The sequence below is a fragment of the Scylla paramamosain genome, chromosome 5 (genome assembly GCF_035594125.1).
Source record: "Scylla paramamosain isolate STU-SP2022 chromosome 5, ASM3559412v1, whole genome shotgun sequence".
NCBI classification, from domain to species: Eukaryota; Metazoa; Arthropoda; class Malacostraca; order Decapoda; family Portunidae; genus Scylla; species Scylla paramamosain.
Genome location: NC_087155.1, coordinates 28,696,427 through 28,711,650, shown reverse-complemented (window position 1 = coordinate 28,711,650; position 15,224 = coordinate 28,696,427). Strand labels below are relative to the sequence as shown.

Genomic DNA, 15,224 nt, shown 5'->3' with positions numbered 1-15,224 from the left:
ATGCATGGTAGTTTGAATCAAGGGAGGTTGGATAGGATACAGAGCAAGTTTTGAGGAATATTGTAGATGAAGGGATTATGTGGATTTATTACAGTGGAACCTCGGGATACGAACGCCAAGAAGTAGACACTTCAGGATATGACCAAAAAGTCTTATAGAATATGCCTTCAGGATACAAACACCGACTTGAAATACGGACACCTTGTCGCTCACTCGGCAGTTGTACGTCGGCCAGCTGTTAAGAAATACCTGACAGAGACAGGTCTGCCTTTGAAAGTGCTTCTCGTTATGGACAGTGCACCAGCACATCCTAAGGGGCTGGAAGCGTCCTTCTTTGAGGAGTTCACCTTCATCACAATACAGTTCCTTCTTGCCAACACCATTCCCTTACTGCAGCCGATGGACCAACTCGTCACCGTCAATTTCAAGAAGCTCTACACCCAGGTCTTATTCCAGCGGAGTTTTGCTGTAACCTGTGATACAATTGATCCTCAGAGAGTTCTGAAAGGACCACCTTAACTATCCTAAATTGTGTGTCATTGGTTGACAAGGCATGGACTGCGGTAACCCAATGCATCATGCACTCAGCGTAGCGGAACTTGTGGCCCGAATCCGTTTTACTAGCGCAACTGTGGGGGGTTTAAGGATGCATTTCCAATTGTTAAGGTGACTGTGTATCGGATTGATTTATCTCTCCTCCTGCCCACCACTTGTTTTAGATTTGATACGTACCCACTTTTATGTTTTGAGTTTAGATGATGTTACTTGCTCAGTTGATGATGATACTAGGTATGTTGGTAGCATGGTGAACCAGTAGTGAGACGGTGATTCTGGTAGCTTGGAGGTCGTGGGTATTAAGTTGATACTGTTGATGTGTGTAAAACACGATGATGAGAGTTCTTCTTGATTTAATAGTAGATTGTACACACTGGGTTCGAGACGAAATTATAATGTGACGATTGATTGTTCTCTCTCTCTCTCTCTCTCTCTCTCTCTGAAGTGATATGAATGATGACTGAGCAGCCTCTCAAAACTGACTGTGACTGAGCGGAACTGTGTGAGAGACCAAGACTGACTGCTCATGACTGCGTGACTGACTGACTGGGACTCTGGCTGAGTTGCGACTCTGACTCCGAGAGCTCGCTACCATGAGGGCTGTATTTATCAAAGCGAAGTGGATCGCAGATGTTTTCCCTAAAGACTGGAATTGTGTGTGAAATTCCCTTGAGAGGTGGAGGAGGAGGAGAAGGTTAATTTAGAACAGACTGGCTGGCCACGGTACATGTGGGATGAATAAATTATATGGTGAATATATATATATATATATATATATATATATATATATATATATATATATATATATATATATATATATATATATATATATATATATATATATATTGTTGAGACTGATACAACTGTATCACGGGGTAAGAAGATCCTGGAATCTGAAGTTGATGATGCCGACACTGAGAAAGTGATCCAGGAGCACAATGAGGAACTGACAACCGAGGAACTGCAGGCGCAGTTACTCCATCCTTTCTCACGTAAAATTCTATTTTCATTTTCTATTAGTCTCACTTTATTTAGCAATTCTCACTGTTCTTATTTTCACACACACACACACACAGAGAGAGAGAGAGAGAGAGAGAGAGAGAGAGAGAGAGAGAGAGAGAGAGAGAGAGAGAGAGAGAGAGAGAGAGAGAGAGAGAGAGAGAGAGAGAGAGAGAGAGAGAGAGATTTCAGTGCAAAACAAAAATTAATAATAATTCACTTGACTGATATCTGTAGAAATTTTCAAGACTGAAAACACCAGGAACTTTCAATGACTCATCATTTTGAGGCTGGTGTTTATTTACAATGGTATTTTGCGCAAAATTTTAAGGTCATGGTTTTTGTATCTGATGTACACAACAGCCCATTTTTTTTGTCTTTTTTTAGGATTCAAGTGCCATCTTATATGCGGAAATATATACGTTACTTAATGTTTTCTTTTACTGTATTTTCTTCTGTATATAATTTATTTGTTTAGGGCGCAACATGAATCCATAAAATAAAATTTAAAAAAATAGGGGGATTTTGGGACCTGGAACGGATTAATTCTTTTTTTCATTAATTTGAATGGGATAAATTGCTTCCCAATTCTAACAGCTCAAAAGAAGAAATTAAGTTCGAATCACAAAGTACCACTGTATTTCATTTCCCTTTACATCTACTGGGAAAGGTCTTTTCAGGACAACCAAAACTGAATACGACCAATTTTTTGCAACAAATTAAATTCATATCCCATATCCACTGTATTTGCTCTGAAACGGTTAATGTATATTATTTGGTAAAAGGTAGTAAGGATGTGTTTTTGACCAATAAATTCAAGCATAACATTTGACAATTTATCAGAAAGGATTATACATTAAAATTGTACGACTATGTGATAGATCGTTAAAAGGAGTGAATACTTTCTATGTAAGCATGTGATCAAGTTTGAAGTAGTAATATATAGTTTCCTGTTTGATCAGGGCTGTGGGAAGTACTAAATGCATAATTCACTTGACTGATGTCTGTAGAAATTTTCACTAAATAGGGAATGCGAAAGCAAGAATGTTTAATAGAGGTTTGTCTTGTGAATGCTGAAGGAGCTGAATCCATTGTTAGTTGCATGCAACAATGATAATGCTCAGGTAGCTGATTCAAAGAAAAATGATCAACTGGCAAAGAAATTTGTATGATCATGTGAAAGGAGTAATTTGGTGTATGAGTAGATGGTAATGGGAGGAATACAAGTCTTGAGCGATGAATTATTTCAAGGAAATTTCCTAACTATTTGAAGCATCTAGGATCACTCTGGGATGCAAATAAAAAAGTAGTTTAATTAGGATTAATGAAGCAAAAAAATTTAAGAGGAATTTTTTTTTTTTTTTTTTTTTTTTTGTCATTAGGAATAAATACAAAGCTGTACAATGTTATAGTGTAGTGGTCAATTATCTATCTAATGTAGATGTAGAGAAGGCTTAAAGATGGTTTCTAATTTAGTCTTGTGAAATATGTGATGGTGTGTGCACATATGTGTGGGTGTGTGTGGATGGATCTACCCTGCTTTGCAAGGTTATCATGAGCACCTCATTACAACACAAATATTTCCACAAACCCTCACACAGTATGCTTACAAACTACAGTAATCACAGCATGCATATTTCCTCAAGGTACTTACTTCCTTTACCTTTATTAGTAGTTATCTCAATATTCTGATGTAACCTTCCAACCATTGTAAATAGTACTCCAAATGGGCTCCTCTAGAAGTTAACTTTCATCACCAAGGATCTGCCTTCCTACACAATTAACAAAATAAATATTTTGGTGTTAGCAATGGTGGCCATCTCTCCCTATTTCTGTGGTTATGTTATTCAGCAAGGTATTTACCAATCCTGAAAGAAAATAGTAATATAAAAGAAATGGGATCAGTAGCTACTCATGACAGGGATGCTTATCAGTTACTGCTTTACTCCATATTATTATTATTATTTTCTAGGCCTTTATATCCTTTATATTACTATCAACATGGTGTATCTGACTAACAAAAAATGGGAACTTAAAATTACTTTATCCTAAGGACCAGCCATGATGACATACTTTACAATGATGATCCAATGTGACAAATAATTCAGAGCAGGCGAATATCAAAATGTTTATCAGTGATGTTTAGTGTGCCCTTCACTGTGGTTATAGTTCTAGAAATGGTGTTTGAATTCCAATAGAATAAAGCAATTTGTACAGTAGTAATATGGATAGCATTACACTTTATTATAATTGGATGTATCTTTACAGATATCCTGCAACACTCAACCAACAGAAGAGGACATAAGCTTCAAAACTCTTAGATTATTCACTGGCATAAAGCCTGAAGATCATATTCATAATCTGGAGGGAACAAAGGTCTCCCAAAACAGAGGGGATAAACACACAAGAAGTTGGACATGGTGACGAAAATATCAAAATTTTACCTATCACTGCTACTCACCTCATCCAACAGCAGCAAGTTTTCATTAGATTTTCCAGCTATCGTATCAACTTTCTTGCTGCTGGAGAGAAAATTACTATTAAATGTGTACATAGTCAGATTTTTAGTGTCAAGTCATTAGGGAGCTTTAAACTGAGATGATCTAAGCTATGGAAGGAGGTGAAATAGGTAGGTATATTTCAAAACTGGGACTGCCACATGTAAAGCCTGATTGCTTCCCTTATTTTAATGTAATTCTTAAATGTTTATGAAGTACAAAATAACTTACACAATTCCTTATGAGCTGTAAGAAGCTATGAAAAGAGACCTGGGTTTTTTCCCTTACCTGATTTCTATAGTTCTGTATGGTAAAATGTTTTCAGCTCCTTTCTTAAATTTTAGACCCAGTAAATCCATAAAAAGGGCAGATTTGTGTACTTTCTTTCCAAGCACCAAATTTGGCACACACAAGACTATCTTAAATCTTTTGCAGAGTGGAAATTATCAAGTGGCAGCTGAGTTTGGGTCAACACACTGGAAGTTGATGTGGCAACAAGACTCCCGGAAATTGAAGTTTGTATATTATCTCCCACAGCTCACCTCAAACACACTATGTAGGTCATTTTGGTGGATACTTTTAAGTGCAATATATTGACTACAGAACTCATATATACTTGTAAATACAGTAAAACCCCCACAAGTTGGCATAATAATGCTCTGCCTTTACCAAAATTTCAACTTAGTAAAATATCACTAAAAAGACTTAAAGCCCTATAACAAGGTCAGTCTTCATTTTCATCCCCTTCCATCCTATTGAGCCTCCCCTTGCATCTTGGTCTGAGGACATGATGCAAAGAAGGGCTCCTGGTTCTGGTAGAAGGTTGGGAGGTTTAGCCTTTGTAACAAGAAAACCTGATGCATTCTTATTTAGTCTCTGCAGTCTGATCTGTCTTCTTCCTCAAATACTGCTTCAAATTTTATTTTTCTCTATCTCTTGCAAAAAAAAACATAGTACAGTATTTTGAAAGAACAAAAATAAAAGTACGCAGATGTGATATTTGAGAGAAAGAGTGCAGATCAAACCACCTGACTTTTCAACCAGATCCAGAATCTCTTCTTAGACACTGTCATATGTTATGCTGAGTTTGGCCTGGTGTGACTCAGTTTAGTTAGCACAATGTCAACTTGCCTTTTTGTTTCATCTGATATGGAATAATAACTTACGGATGTCTTACTGTACTCAAGGAAACTAAAAATAAAGGAATTATGAGTTGGATTTACAAAAGTAATTCCATAGCATTTAACATAATTTAACTTGTAAACATTTCTTTGCAGCAAGTATGAAGTGATAAACATGAGGGTGTATTCAGATTTTTCATAAAGTCCCATAAAAGCATAGCACATAAAAAAATAAATAAATAAAAAATCACATATCCCCAATGGAGGCTGGTGCTCACTGGGGGATGTGAAATTAGTTTTTGTAAACAGTTTTGTGCTTTGCTTTTGTTTTATGAAGAATCTAAAAGCACCAACATATATGAGAAATATATAGTTCATTATATTATTCATTCTACATCTCCCACAAAAAGCAGTTTTAAGTAAATTGTGTTACAAACATCACAGAACATATTTTTCATTTTTCATTTTCAAGAATATACAATATTTCACCTAACAGTATCAACTTAAATTGCCTACCTACTATCCATTTCTGACATCATGAGGCATAGTCTTTTGCATTATTTTCTAAGTGAACAGTTGGATCAATTTTTCATTTTGGCACACCCTGTGACACCATCCCCAATGCACTACAGTACATTGCCAAGTGGGTTTCATTAACTGGTTTTACTCCTGGCTTTGAAAGCAGAGCTGATAAGATCCAAACACATTCAAACAGAGGAAGGTTTCACGTGATGTAGTTCAGACATTTATCACTCCACCACCTCTCACTCCAATCCTACCTTCCCTTTCTTCCCTCCCTCCTACCCTATATCCCCTTTACATGTCACAACTATATCACATACAACCTTCCCCTGTCCAAATGTCTACTTGGCACTTGCCAGCTTCACTTTCAAAGCCAAGAGTAATAATAATAAACTTCTTAATGAAACACACTTAATGCAGTGTAGTACCATAAATTAGGGGATGATGTCAATCAAGCTGTGCCACTAATGTCATATTGATCCAACTTTTTGTTAAAAGATACTTGTGAAAAACTATATGCCTCATGTCAGAAATGGATACTGGTAGTCCACACAGTAAACTATGACAGACAATCAAGCAGCATGTCCAAGATGTGTCACTTCCATGCACAAACCAAATGAACATAAATGAGTGAACAATTTATCTCACATGAATGAGACATATGATAAATATGATTTATGGATGAAAAATAGAAGTGACAAGGGAGGAGGGGGAGTGATCATGATGACTAAAAAATGTTAAAAGTGGGGAAGGTAATAAAAAGTGGACAAGTCTGAAATTCTATAAGTGATGATTAGAAGTGGAAATGGAAGGATAATGAATTATATAGGAGTGTATGTGCCACCTATGACCAATGCTTGGCAAAAAGAACATCATGAAGAGATGTTGGTAGATGTGTTAAAAGGTCTTGAAAAGATAGTGATGGAAAGCAGTGATATAGTTATTGTTGGTGATTTTAATTGTAAGGAGATATATTGGGAGACAATGACAACTACTGGAAGTGAGAACTCATGGAGTAATAGACTATTAAACTCAGTAGTGGAAAACTTGATGACTCAATGGGTTGATTGTGATAGAAGATTTAGTGGAAGAGATAAACCATCTAGACTTGATTTAGTGTTTACAAAGGGCATGGAAATTATTGAAACTATACACTATCATAGCAATCTAGGTAAAAGTGATCATGTGTTGATAGAATTTAATTTGAAAAATTAAAATGTAATCATTGATGAAAATCATAAGGTGAAAAGATTTAAACATAATAAAGCTGACGTTGAAAAATTAAGAAAGTACTTTGTTGCCGTGGACTGGAAAGACTTTGAAGATGCAGAAGATGTTCAGAAGAAATGGGATGAATTTATAAGGATATACAATTCTGCTGTGGAGAAATTTATACCTAGAGGAGGAGCGAGATGTAGAAAGGGTAAAGAATAGTTCAATACAAAATGCAAAGAGGCCAGAAATTGTAAGTCAAATGGTTGGAATGGATGGAAGAAGAGGAAAACTGAGAGCAGATGGGAGGAATATATTGATGTTAGAAACAAGTACACTGAAATAATAACCCAAACTATTCTGTAGACATATTAATGGGAAGATAAAGAAGAAGAAAGGAAGGTGTATCAAGACTGAAAGTTGAAGGAAAAGTCTATTAGGATGCACAGGACATGGCAGAGGTTATGAACATTAGTTTCAGATCGGTATTTGCTGTGGAAGGGGAGTTTGATGCTGGAAGGGATAAGTTGATGAGGATCGGTATTTGCTGTGGAAGGGGAGTTTGATGCTGGAAGGGATAAGTTGATGAGGAATATACTAAGTACAGTCCCAGTCAGTTATGAGAAAATACTTAAGATGATGGAAGAACTTGATGTAAATAAAGCATCTGGTCCAGATGGAGTATCAAACTGGGTATTGAAGGAATGTAGAGAACAGCTGGCTGATAAAATTCAGTCTAATGGTGACATCAGTATCACAGGGAAGAGTACCAAAAGACTGGGAGAGAGCAAATATCACACCACTATTCATAGGAGGAAATAAGGAAAATCCACTAAATTATAGACAAGTGTCCTTGACTAATGTTGTAGCAAAATTATGTGAAAGAACAATAAAGGAAAGATGGGACACTTGGAAAGAGATAAAGTTTTAGTAAATTCTCAATTTGGATTTAGGAGGGGAAGATCATGCTCCATAAACTTATTTGTCCCTTTATTCAAGGGTAGTCAGTATTGTGCAGGAGAGAGACAGATGGGTGGATGGTGTCTACTTAGACTTGAAGAAAGTGTTTGACAAAGTACCACACTGAAGATTGTTATGGAAGATAAAAAAATTATGGAAAAATTGGAGGAAGACTGCTGGAGTGGATGGAGGATAGATGAGAACTGTAATACAAGACCAAAATTCATCTTGGCTTTCTGAAAGTAACTTGTGGTGTCCCACAGGGGTCAGTGTTGGGACTGATAATGTTTGTAATATGAGTGAATGACATAAATGAAGATATAGATAGTTATATGAATTTATTTGTGGATGATGCTCAACTGATGAGAAGGGTAGAAAATGTAAATGACTGTATGGTATTGCAAGATGATTTAAATAAGATAAATAGAATAAATCTTGGAAAATATAATTCAATTTAGGTAAATATAAAGTAATGGAGTTTGGTAAGAGTAAAAAAAGAATACAATATCATTATGAGATGGATGGTGTGAAATTAAAGAAGTCAAAAGAGGAAGTGGATTTTGGAGTAACAGTTACTGAAAATTTGACTGGGACAGACACACTGATAAAATTACTGAACAGATGATGAATTTGTTAAAAAGAGTAAGAATGGCATTCTCATATTTAGATGAAGGAATGATAAAAAAAAAGTTGTTGATTTCCATGATAGACCAAAATTGGAATATGTGGCAGTGGTGTGGTCTCCTCATACAAAGAGGAATGTTGTGAAATTAGAAAGAGTACAAAGAGCAGTCACGAAGATGGTTCCGGAGTTAAGTCAACCTATGAAGAGAGAGTAAAAATGTTGGGAATTCCTACCCTTGAGAATTGGAGAGAGAGAGGGGGGATTTGATAAACATCTATAGAATGATAAATGGTATGGAAAATGTGGACAAAAAATGTTTTATAAATTTAGACACACAGAGTACAAGGGGACACAGTAAGAAGTTGAAGAAAGTTAACTGTAGAAGAGACATCGAGAAGTAAAGTTTTCCTCACAGAAGTGTGAACAAGTGGAATGATCTCAGTGAAGACATTGTAAATGCTGTAACTGTCCAGTCAATGCTGTAACTGTCCATGCTTTTAAGACCAAACTGGATAGATACAGAGACGGGATACTATGAGACTGCTCCCCTCCCGTAAACCACAACTAGGTAAATACACACACACATACCAAATATGAATAAGAGATATGAACAAAGAAGAGAGAAGTAAACTGAAAGAATTGATAGTATTGGCCCAGTCAATAAACAGAGATAGAACACAAGAACAAGCAAGAAAATTCACCTGAAAAGTTGTGGACATGAAAGTGAGGAAATGGTGGCACAAAGATGCCATGCAAGATCATCAAGCAGAAGTTTAAAGATTATGTATACTAATACAGATGGTTTAGTGTCGAGCCTACTGGAACCTAAAGATTACTTAAAGAACAATAAACCAGATGTGGTATGTTTAACAGAAACCAAACCAAAAGAGGAATTAAAGTTGGGATTTGTAAAGGAAGGTTATAGCACATGGAGGAGAGACAGAAAAGGAAAGGGAGGATGAGGAGTGATGATATTGGCAGAAGAGGATATTGTTGTTGAAGAAGTGGAATATGGTGGTGGAATGGCAAACATTGAGTGTTGTGACTAAGATCAAAGGAAGTGAAAAAAGGAAAATCATTGTGACATACCAAAAACTAATGCATGGAAGACCAATAAATTTAAAAAGCATGCAACTAGAAACAAGAAATAGTATAGAGGAAATGATAAGGAAAAGTAACAAAGTGCTCTTAGTACTCAACTTCAACACTAAAGGAATTAACTGGGAGGAGATGAAAGTGAAATAAAATGTCGGGTCATGGAGCACAGAACTTATGCAAACCATGATGGTGAATACAATGAGACAGTGAGTGGACGAGCCTTCGAGATGCAGAGGAGAAGAACCATCAAAGTTGGATTTAGTGTTTACAAAAACCCCAGAAAGTAGACCAAGTATACATTGTCTAAGTTCAATGGAAAGAAGTCATCATATGACAATAAAAAAAGTACTACAAGAGGAAAAAGTATTGCACAGGAGAGAGCATAATACAGAAATGGGAGACAGAACTATGCTAAGGCAAACTTTGCAGAACTTAATAAATTTTGAACTATGCTAAGGCAAATTTTGCAGAACTTAATAAATTTTATTGAAAAATTAACTGGAAAGAGCCATTTGAAAGTAAAGTAGTGCAAGAAAAATATGAGATTTTTGAGCAAGCATAGAGAGGAGGTGCAACAGTTTGTACCAAGTTATAAAGTGAAAATTGGGAAGCATGAATGGTATAATGCCAGGTGTGTAGAAGCAAAAAAGTAAAAGGATAGGGTATGGAAGAAAGTGATGAGAAAACTAAACAGAAATGCTAGAGAATATAGAAAAGCAAGGAATGAAGGTAGTAAAATAAGATAAGAAAGAAATCTTGAAAGTGACATAGTAAGAAAATTGTAAGTACAATGCAACTTGGAAAAACTAGGTAGGTAAATATACAAACACACACACACATACAGAGAGAGAGAGAGAGAGAGAGAGAGAGAGAGAGAGAGAGAGAGAGAGAGAGAGAGAGAGAGAGAGAGAGAGAGAGAGAGAGAGAGAGAGAGAGAGAATTTTAATGCAAAATAAAAATTGTGTACACTACAATTGTTTTCAAGATGCCAGGAATTTTTGATGACTCATCATTTTGAGGCTGGTGTTTACTTACAATGGTATTTTGCATGAAAGATTTAAGTCATTGTTTTTGTATCTGATCCCATTTGTATCCCATAAAAATGGGGGAAAAAAAAAAGAGGAGGATTTTGCAACCTGGAACAGATTGATTCTTTTTACATTAATTTTAATAAAAAAAATTGCTTCCCAATTTGAATATTCCCAACTTGAAGAGCTCCAAACAACCAATTAAGTTTGAATCCTGAGGTACCACAGTACCAATTTTTGTTGTTTTATACATGGATTTTAGAGTTTGATCATTTTTGTCAATCACTATTAAGTTCTAGCATTTATGAGTCATTGATTTATGTTTAGGAGATGCTTTCTGGAGTCTGTACCTACAAACAGATTGAACATATATGCATTACAGCCAAGATATAGTATTATTTTTGTGAAGACTATTGAGCCACTGCAGTGTCAAGAAGTAACTGGCACTACCTGTCAATAAGGGCCAATGCCAAACTGCTTCCACCCAGGAAAAGACTGTAAATAGCACTTCAAGGAATAAATATTTTAAGTTAAAGAGTAAAATATTGAACACTTGTCATATATATCAAAATTATCTTTATCAGACTAGATATATTCTTATTTTTGTTACCTACTGAGCTCATTCTAAACTTAAAATCCCACCTTTTTTTAAATTAGTGTTTTGTCCTCCTCTTATTTCAAAGGATCTAACAGAGGACAGTTCCAAGCTTTCCCATTTTTTTTAAAGGATCTATTTAATAGAGGACAGTTCCAAGCTTTCCCAATTTACTCCTTTAGTTGTCTTCCCACAACACACAGGAAATCCACAAGCAATGTGTTCTACATCCTCAGTCTCCAATATACATCAGCTACCAAAATATATAGTATAAATATATATACACTCTACACTCAGTTCTTACAAAAATAAAATATCTTTTAAGCAACAGCACTTCACTTACCTCACAGTTTTGTGTATGAGAAGACTGGGCACTGGGAGGCTTGGCAGTGTTCTGGGAAGAAGGCTCTTCACCTGATATTGACAAGAAGATCCACACTTTCTTTAACTGCAATGTCACACCTCTGAAAAAAAAAAGCCAGACTTCACAGACTGGTCATCTGAACAGCATAACTGTTCTTGTCTCACAAAGTAAGAAAATTGGTTAATTTATAAGTTTTACACCTTGAATCTTCCTCACATATAGAAAAAAACACCTTGAATCTTCCTCACATACAGAAAAAAAAAACATCAAGAAAAAAGGAAGTCTATAATGAAGGAAATATTATAAATGTAAAAACTGTAAAAACATATATACATATATAACCAAAGTAATAAAAATTAATAATTTCATTCATAAGGACAAAGTGGATTTTTCTAATACTTAGGTACCATATATATATATATATATATATATATATATATATATATATATATATATATATATATATATATATATATATATATATATATATATATATATATAAAATCTCCTGGGAAAAAAGTCATATATTCTCAGAAATTAAAGATCAAATAACTTTATGTCAAGCATTCTATGGTTAAATGCTTTTAACACCATGGTTTTGATTTTAGAAGTTTTTCTATGAATGTACATCAATGGGAAGTGGCTGCACACAGGCCGTCCTGCAATGTCCAGCCGGTTGCTGTTCCCTTAAGATGCGTCCACACGGTCGAACAGTGTCCATCGGACAAAACTGTTACCAGATACAATGGAAAGCAGATAGGCTCGCTGATGACGTCAGAAGCGAGCACCAAGACCTGTACCTGACACTGTCCATGTTCGTAGCATCAGAACCTTTAGGTATGGATCCTTAAGTACATCATAGATGGTTTGGCACGTCTCATGAATAATTGCAGACATACTCTGTTTATATATTCTTGTTGTGTATTGAAGGGAAGTGTAGGAGCACCCAGTGTTGCCTCTAGATGTGCATCTGGTGATATGCTTTCCCTCATACAGGTGTCCTGCTTCATTATGGAAGGTTTTACCTTCTCCAGTAAGTCGTAGAAGCTGTTTGGGTCCATCCTCACATAGTTTGTGAAATCAGATTCATAACCAATACCCATTTCATGTAAAGTGGTTGCATGACTTCCCCTTTCTCCATGTTTTTAACAAGTCCTTGCACCATTCCCTTCTTGTCATCTCCTCCTCCTCCTCCTCCTCACAGAGTACAGCAATGATCATGCTGTATAGTGCAATTTTTTTGGCCTTGTTTTTTTTCTTGTGTACCATGGTAGTGATGTACCGCACCAGTCGTCCAAGGCCACACACTGACTTAAATGCCTGAGTTACCAACGGACATCACCTTCGAACATTGTCCACCGGTCTTTGCCCCGTAAGCAGAGTTGAAACAGTGGTAAACAACCTCATCTGGTACCACTGCTTGTTGCCAGATCCACTTCCATCGTTTCACCACTTATGACGTCATCCTGCTTCTCCTGTGATATGGTAATGATTTTGTCCGTCGAACATTGTTCGATCGTGTGGACACACCTTTATGGATTTTGTTTTAGCTACTATTTGCTACAGTTATACACAGCATTCATAAATCCAATTATATATTTATGAAAACCTTGATTGGCATATCTTTATTTATGAAAACCTTGATGCCAATCAATCATGGTGCCAATGTCCATCATTGCTGCCTTCTTCTCCCTCCCTGTGCTTTACCAATTCCTAGCATATTCCAATAAAATGTCCTATAACTTCTAAACCATGGGCCACATTCATGAAGTAGGCCTAGCAAGTCTTAGATATGAAACAAAAGTTGACATAAACTGCATCCACTTGTCATAAATTCACACAGGATGCTAAGACTGGGTTCATCCTGTAGCTTATGACAGACACTCCCACTACCAAGATGGTCACTCCACAAAATCTCCAGTTCAGGAATTATTTACACAGAAATGATGTATCGAATGAACTTCATGATGCAGAATTCATTAGAAAATAATGTTTAGACTGTGCAGGTATTCTTTTTGTCACCAATCTAATGAGGGAAACCTTACAAAGTGACCCAAAAAGGAGCAATCCATTATTTCAAACTCTGGTAACACTAATTGCTTTTAAATTTTTTTTTATTCCTCAGCACAATATTTCTTCACCAGTAATAGGTGGTTTGGTAGCCACTGAAAGATGATATGGAAAGACATGTAACAGTAACTTGTGGAGATCAACTAGGTATGCATGCACAAAAAACATCTCCTTATCACTCAACTGTCAATTCTATACTAAAACCATTAATGTGTGTGAGTGTATGCAAGGCCACCACCTGTCTTGAGTTGCTAGGTCAAATACTATCAGTGTTCAGCTCTCCCATGCAACCAGATCAAACTAGTAGGATGAGACAGATGCTGACACTGATAATTTTGTCATCTTTTTTGGCGTTGAGTGTATATATATATATATATATATATATATATATATATATATATATATATATATATATATATATATATATATATATATATATATATGCAAGGCCACCACCTGTCTTGAGTTGCCAGGTCAAATATTATCAGTGTTCAGCTCTCCCATGCAACCAGATCAAACTAGTAGGATGAGACAGATGCTGACACTGATAATTTTGTCATCTTTTTGGGGATTGAGTATATATATATATATATATATATATATATATATATATATATATATATATATATATATATATATATATATATATATATATTAAGCGACATTCATGATTAGAACTCCCGCCAACGTAAGTATCACATTGCACAAATTGGCAACTTGCCTCTTCTCAGTCTGAAAAACATCTGCTGGGAGAAAGTACTGTATTTGTTGGCATATAAGATGCACCCCCATTTTAGCAGGGCATATTCAGGAGAAAAGTTTTTTTTATGTATTTAAGCATGTAATGTTTAAAGCAAGCTAGTAGTACAGCTGAACAAAAAAGCAAGTAATTACAATAGTAAAAATATCCTACATGATTGCAGTAATAAAACAGAGGTAACCAAGGTGAGGCAAAGAATGCAGACCAGTTGCTGAGATCTCAACAACACACCTGGTGCATCAATGAATAGGGCTGCATTTTCATTTTCAACATCTCCTTACATCATATTATTGTTGAAAAATATGATATATCACCCTTGCCTATAATATGGTGGTGTAAATCTTCAGGTGTACAGGTGAAGGAAATTTCAAAATTAAATCTACGGGAGACCTCACATTCACTTTGAGACACAGTGATTTTTTAGGCATTTTTATTAAAAAAGACACATCTTATATACCATCAAATACGGTAACTACATGGCAACTTAGGTTAGTCCCTCATATTTTTTTGAAAGCATATAGTAACAGATTCAGTGTTTGACATATTGACATAGGGGAAAGTTATCTTTTGTGACCACTCCTTGCTTTCTCTAACAAAATGGCTGTGTTTGTTTTAAAACAAAGTGTTCTACCAAACAGATGTGTGATGCCTGGAAAATATATAAGCCACAATTACATAGTACAAGTGTCAGAGTTCCAATAGAATAGTGAAACAAATTGAAAAATATACTGCATAATTATTGGCAATGAAAAGACAGTGAGTGCATTGGAGGAGAAATGGCACAATGAGGAATGCAAGGATGTGCCTCACCACAAAC

General features: G+C 35.7%; 1 protein-coding gene and 1 long non-coding RNA gene across 13 annotated transcripts in view; one reads left to right on the top strand and one right to left on the bottom strand.

The window, feature by feature from the left end:
• LOC135100803 (uncharacterized) overlaps nucleotides 1-5,279 on the top strand; it is a 119,895-nt gene extending 114,616 nt beyond the window's left edge. For all 3 annotated transcript variants that reach the window (XR_010268920.1, XR_010268922.1, XR_010268921.1), the window contains 2 exons: nucleotides 3,823-4,183; nucleotides 4,488-5,279. This is a non-coding gene — a long non-coding RNA (uncharacterized LOC135100803). The remainder of the gene's footprint in view (nucleotides 1-3,822; nucleotides 4,184-4,487) is intronic.
• LOC135100801 (proton-coupled folate transporter-like) overlaps nucleotides 2,379-15,224 on the bottom strand; it is a 32,759-nt gene continuing 19,913 nt past the window's right edge. For 4 of the 10 annotated variants that reach the window (XM_064004126.1, XM_064004134.1, XM_064004135.1 and 1 more), the window contains 3 exons: nucleotides 11,557-11,677; nucleotides 4,016-4,076; nucleotides 2,379-3,422 (listed from right to left, as the gene is read on the bottom strand). In XM_064004126.1, coding sequence (XP_063860196.1) covers nucleotides 4,062-4,076; nucleotides 11,557-11,677 — 136 coding nt within the window. In that variant the 3' untranslated portion in view covers nucleotides 2,379-3,422; nucleotides 4,016-4,061. Of the gene's footprint in view, nucleotides 3,423-4,015; nucleotides 4,077-11,556; nucleotides 11,678-15,224 lie in introns of those variants that run through there. The other 6 variants (XM_064004127.1, XM_064004132.1, XM_064004128.1 and 3 more) reach the window with 4 other exon arrangements.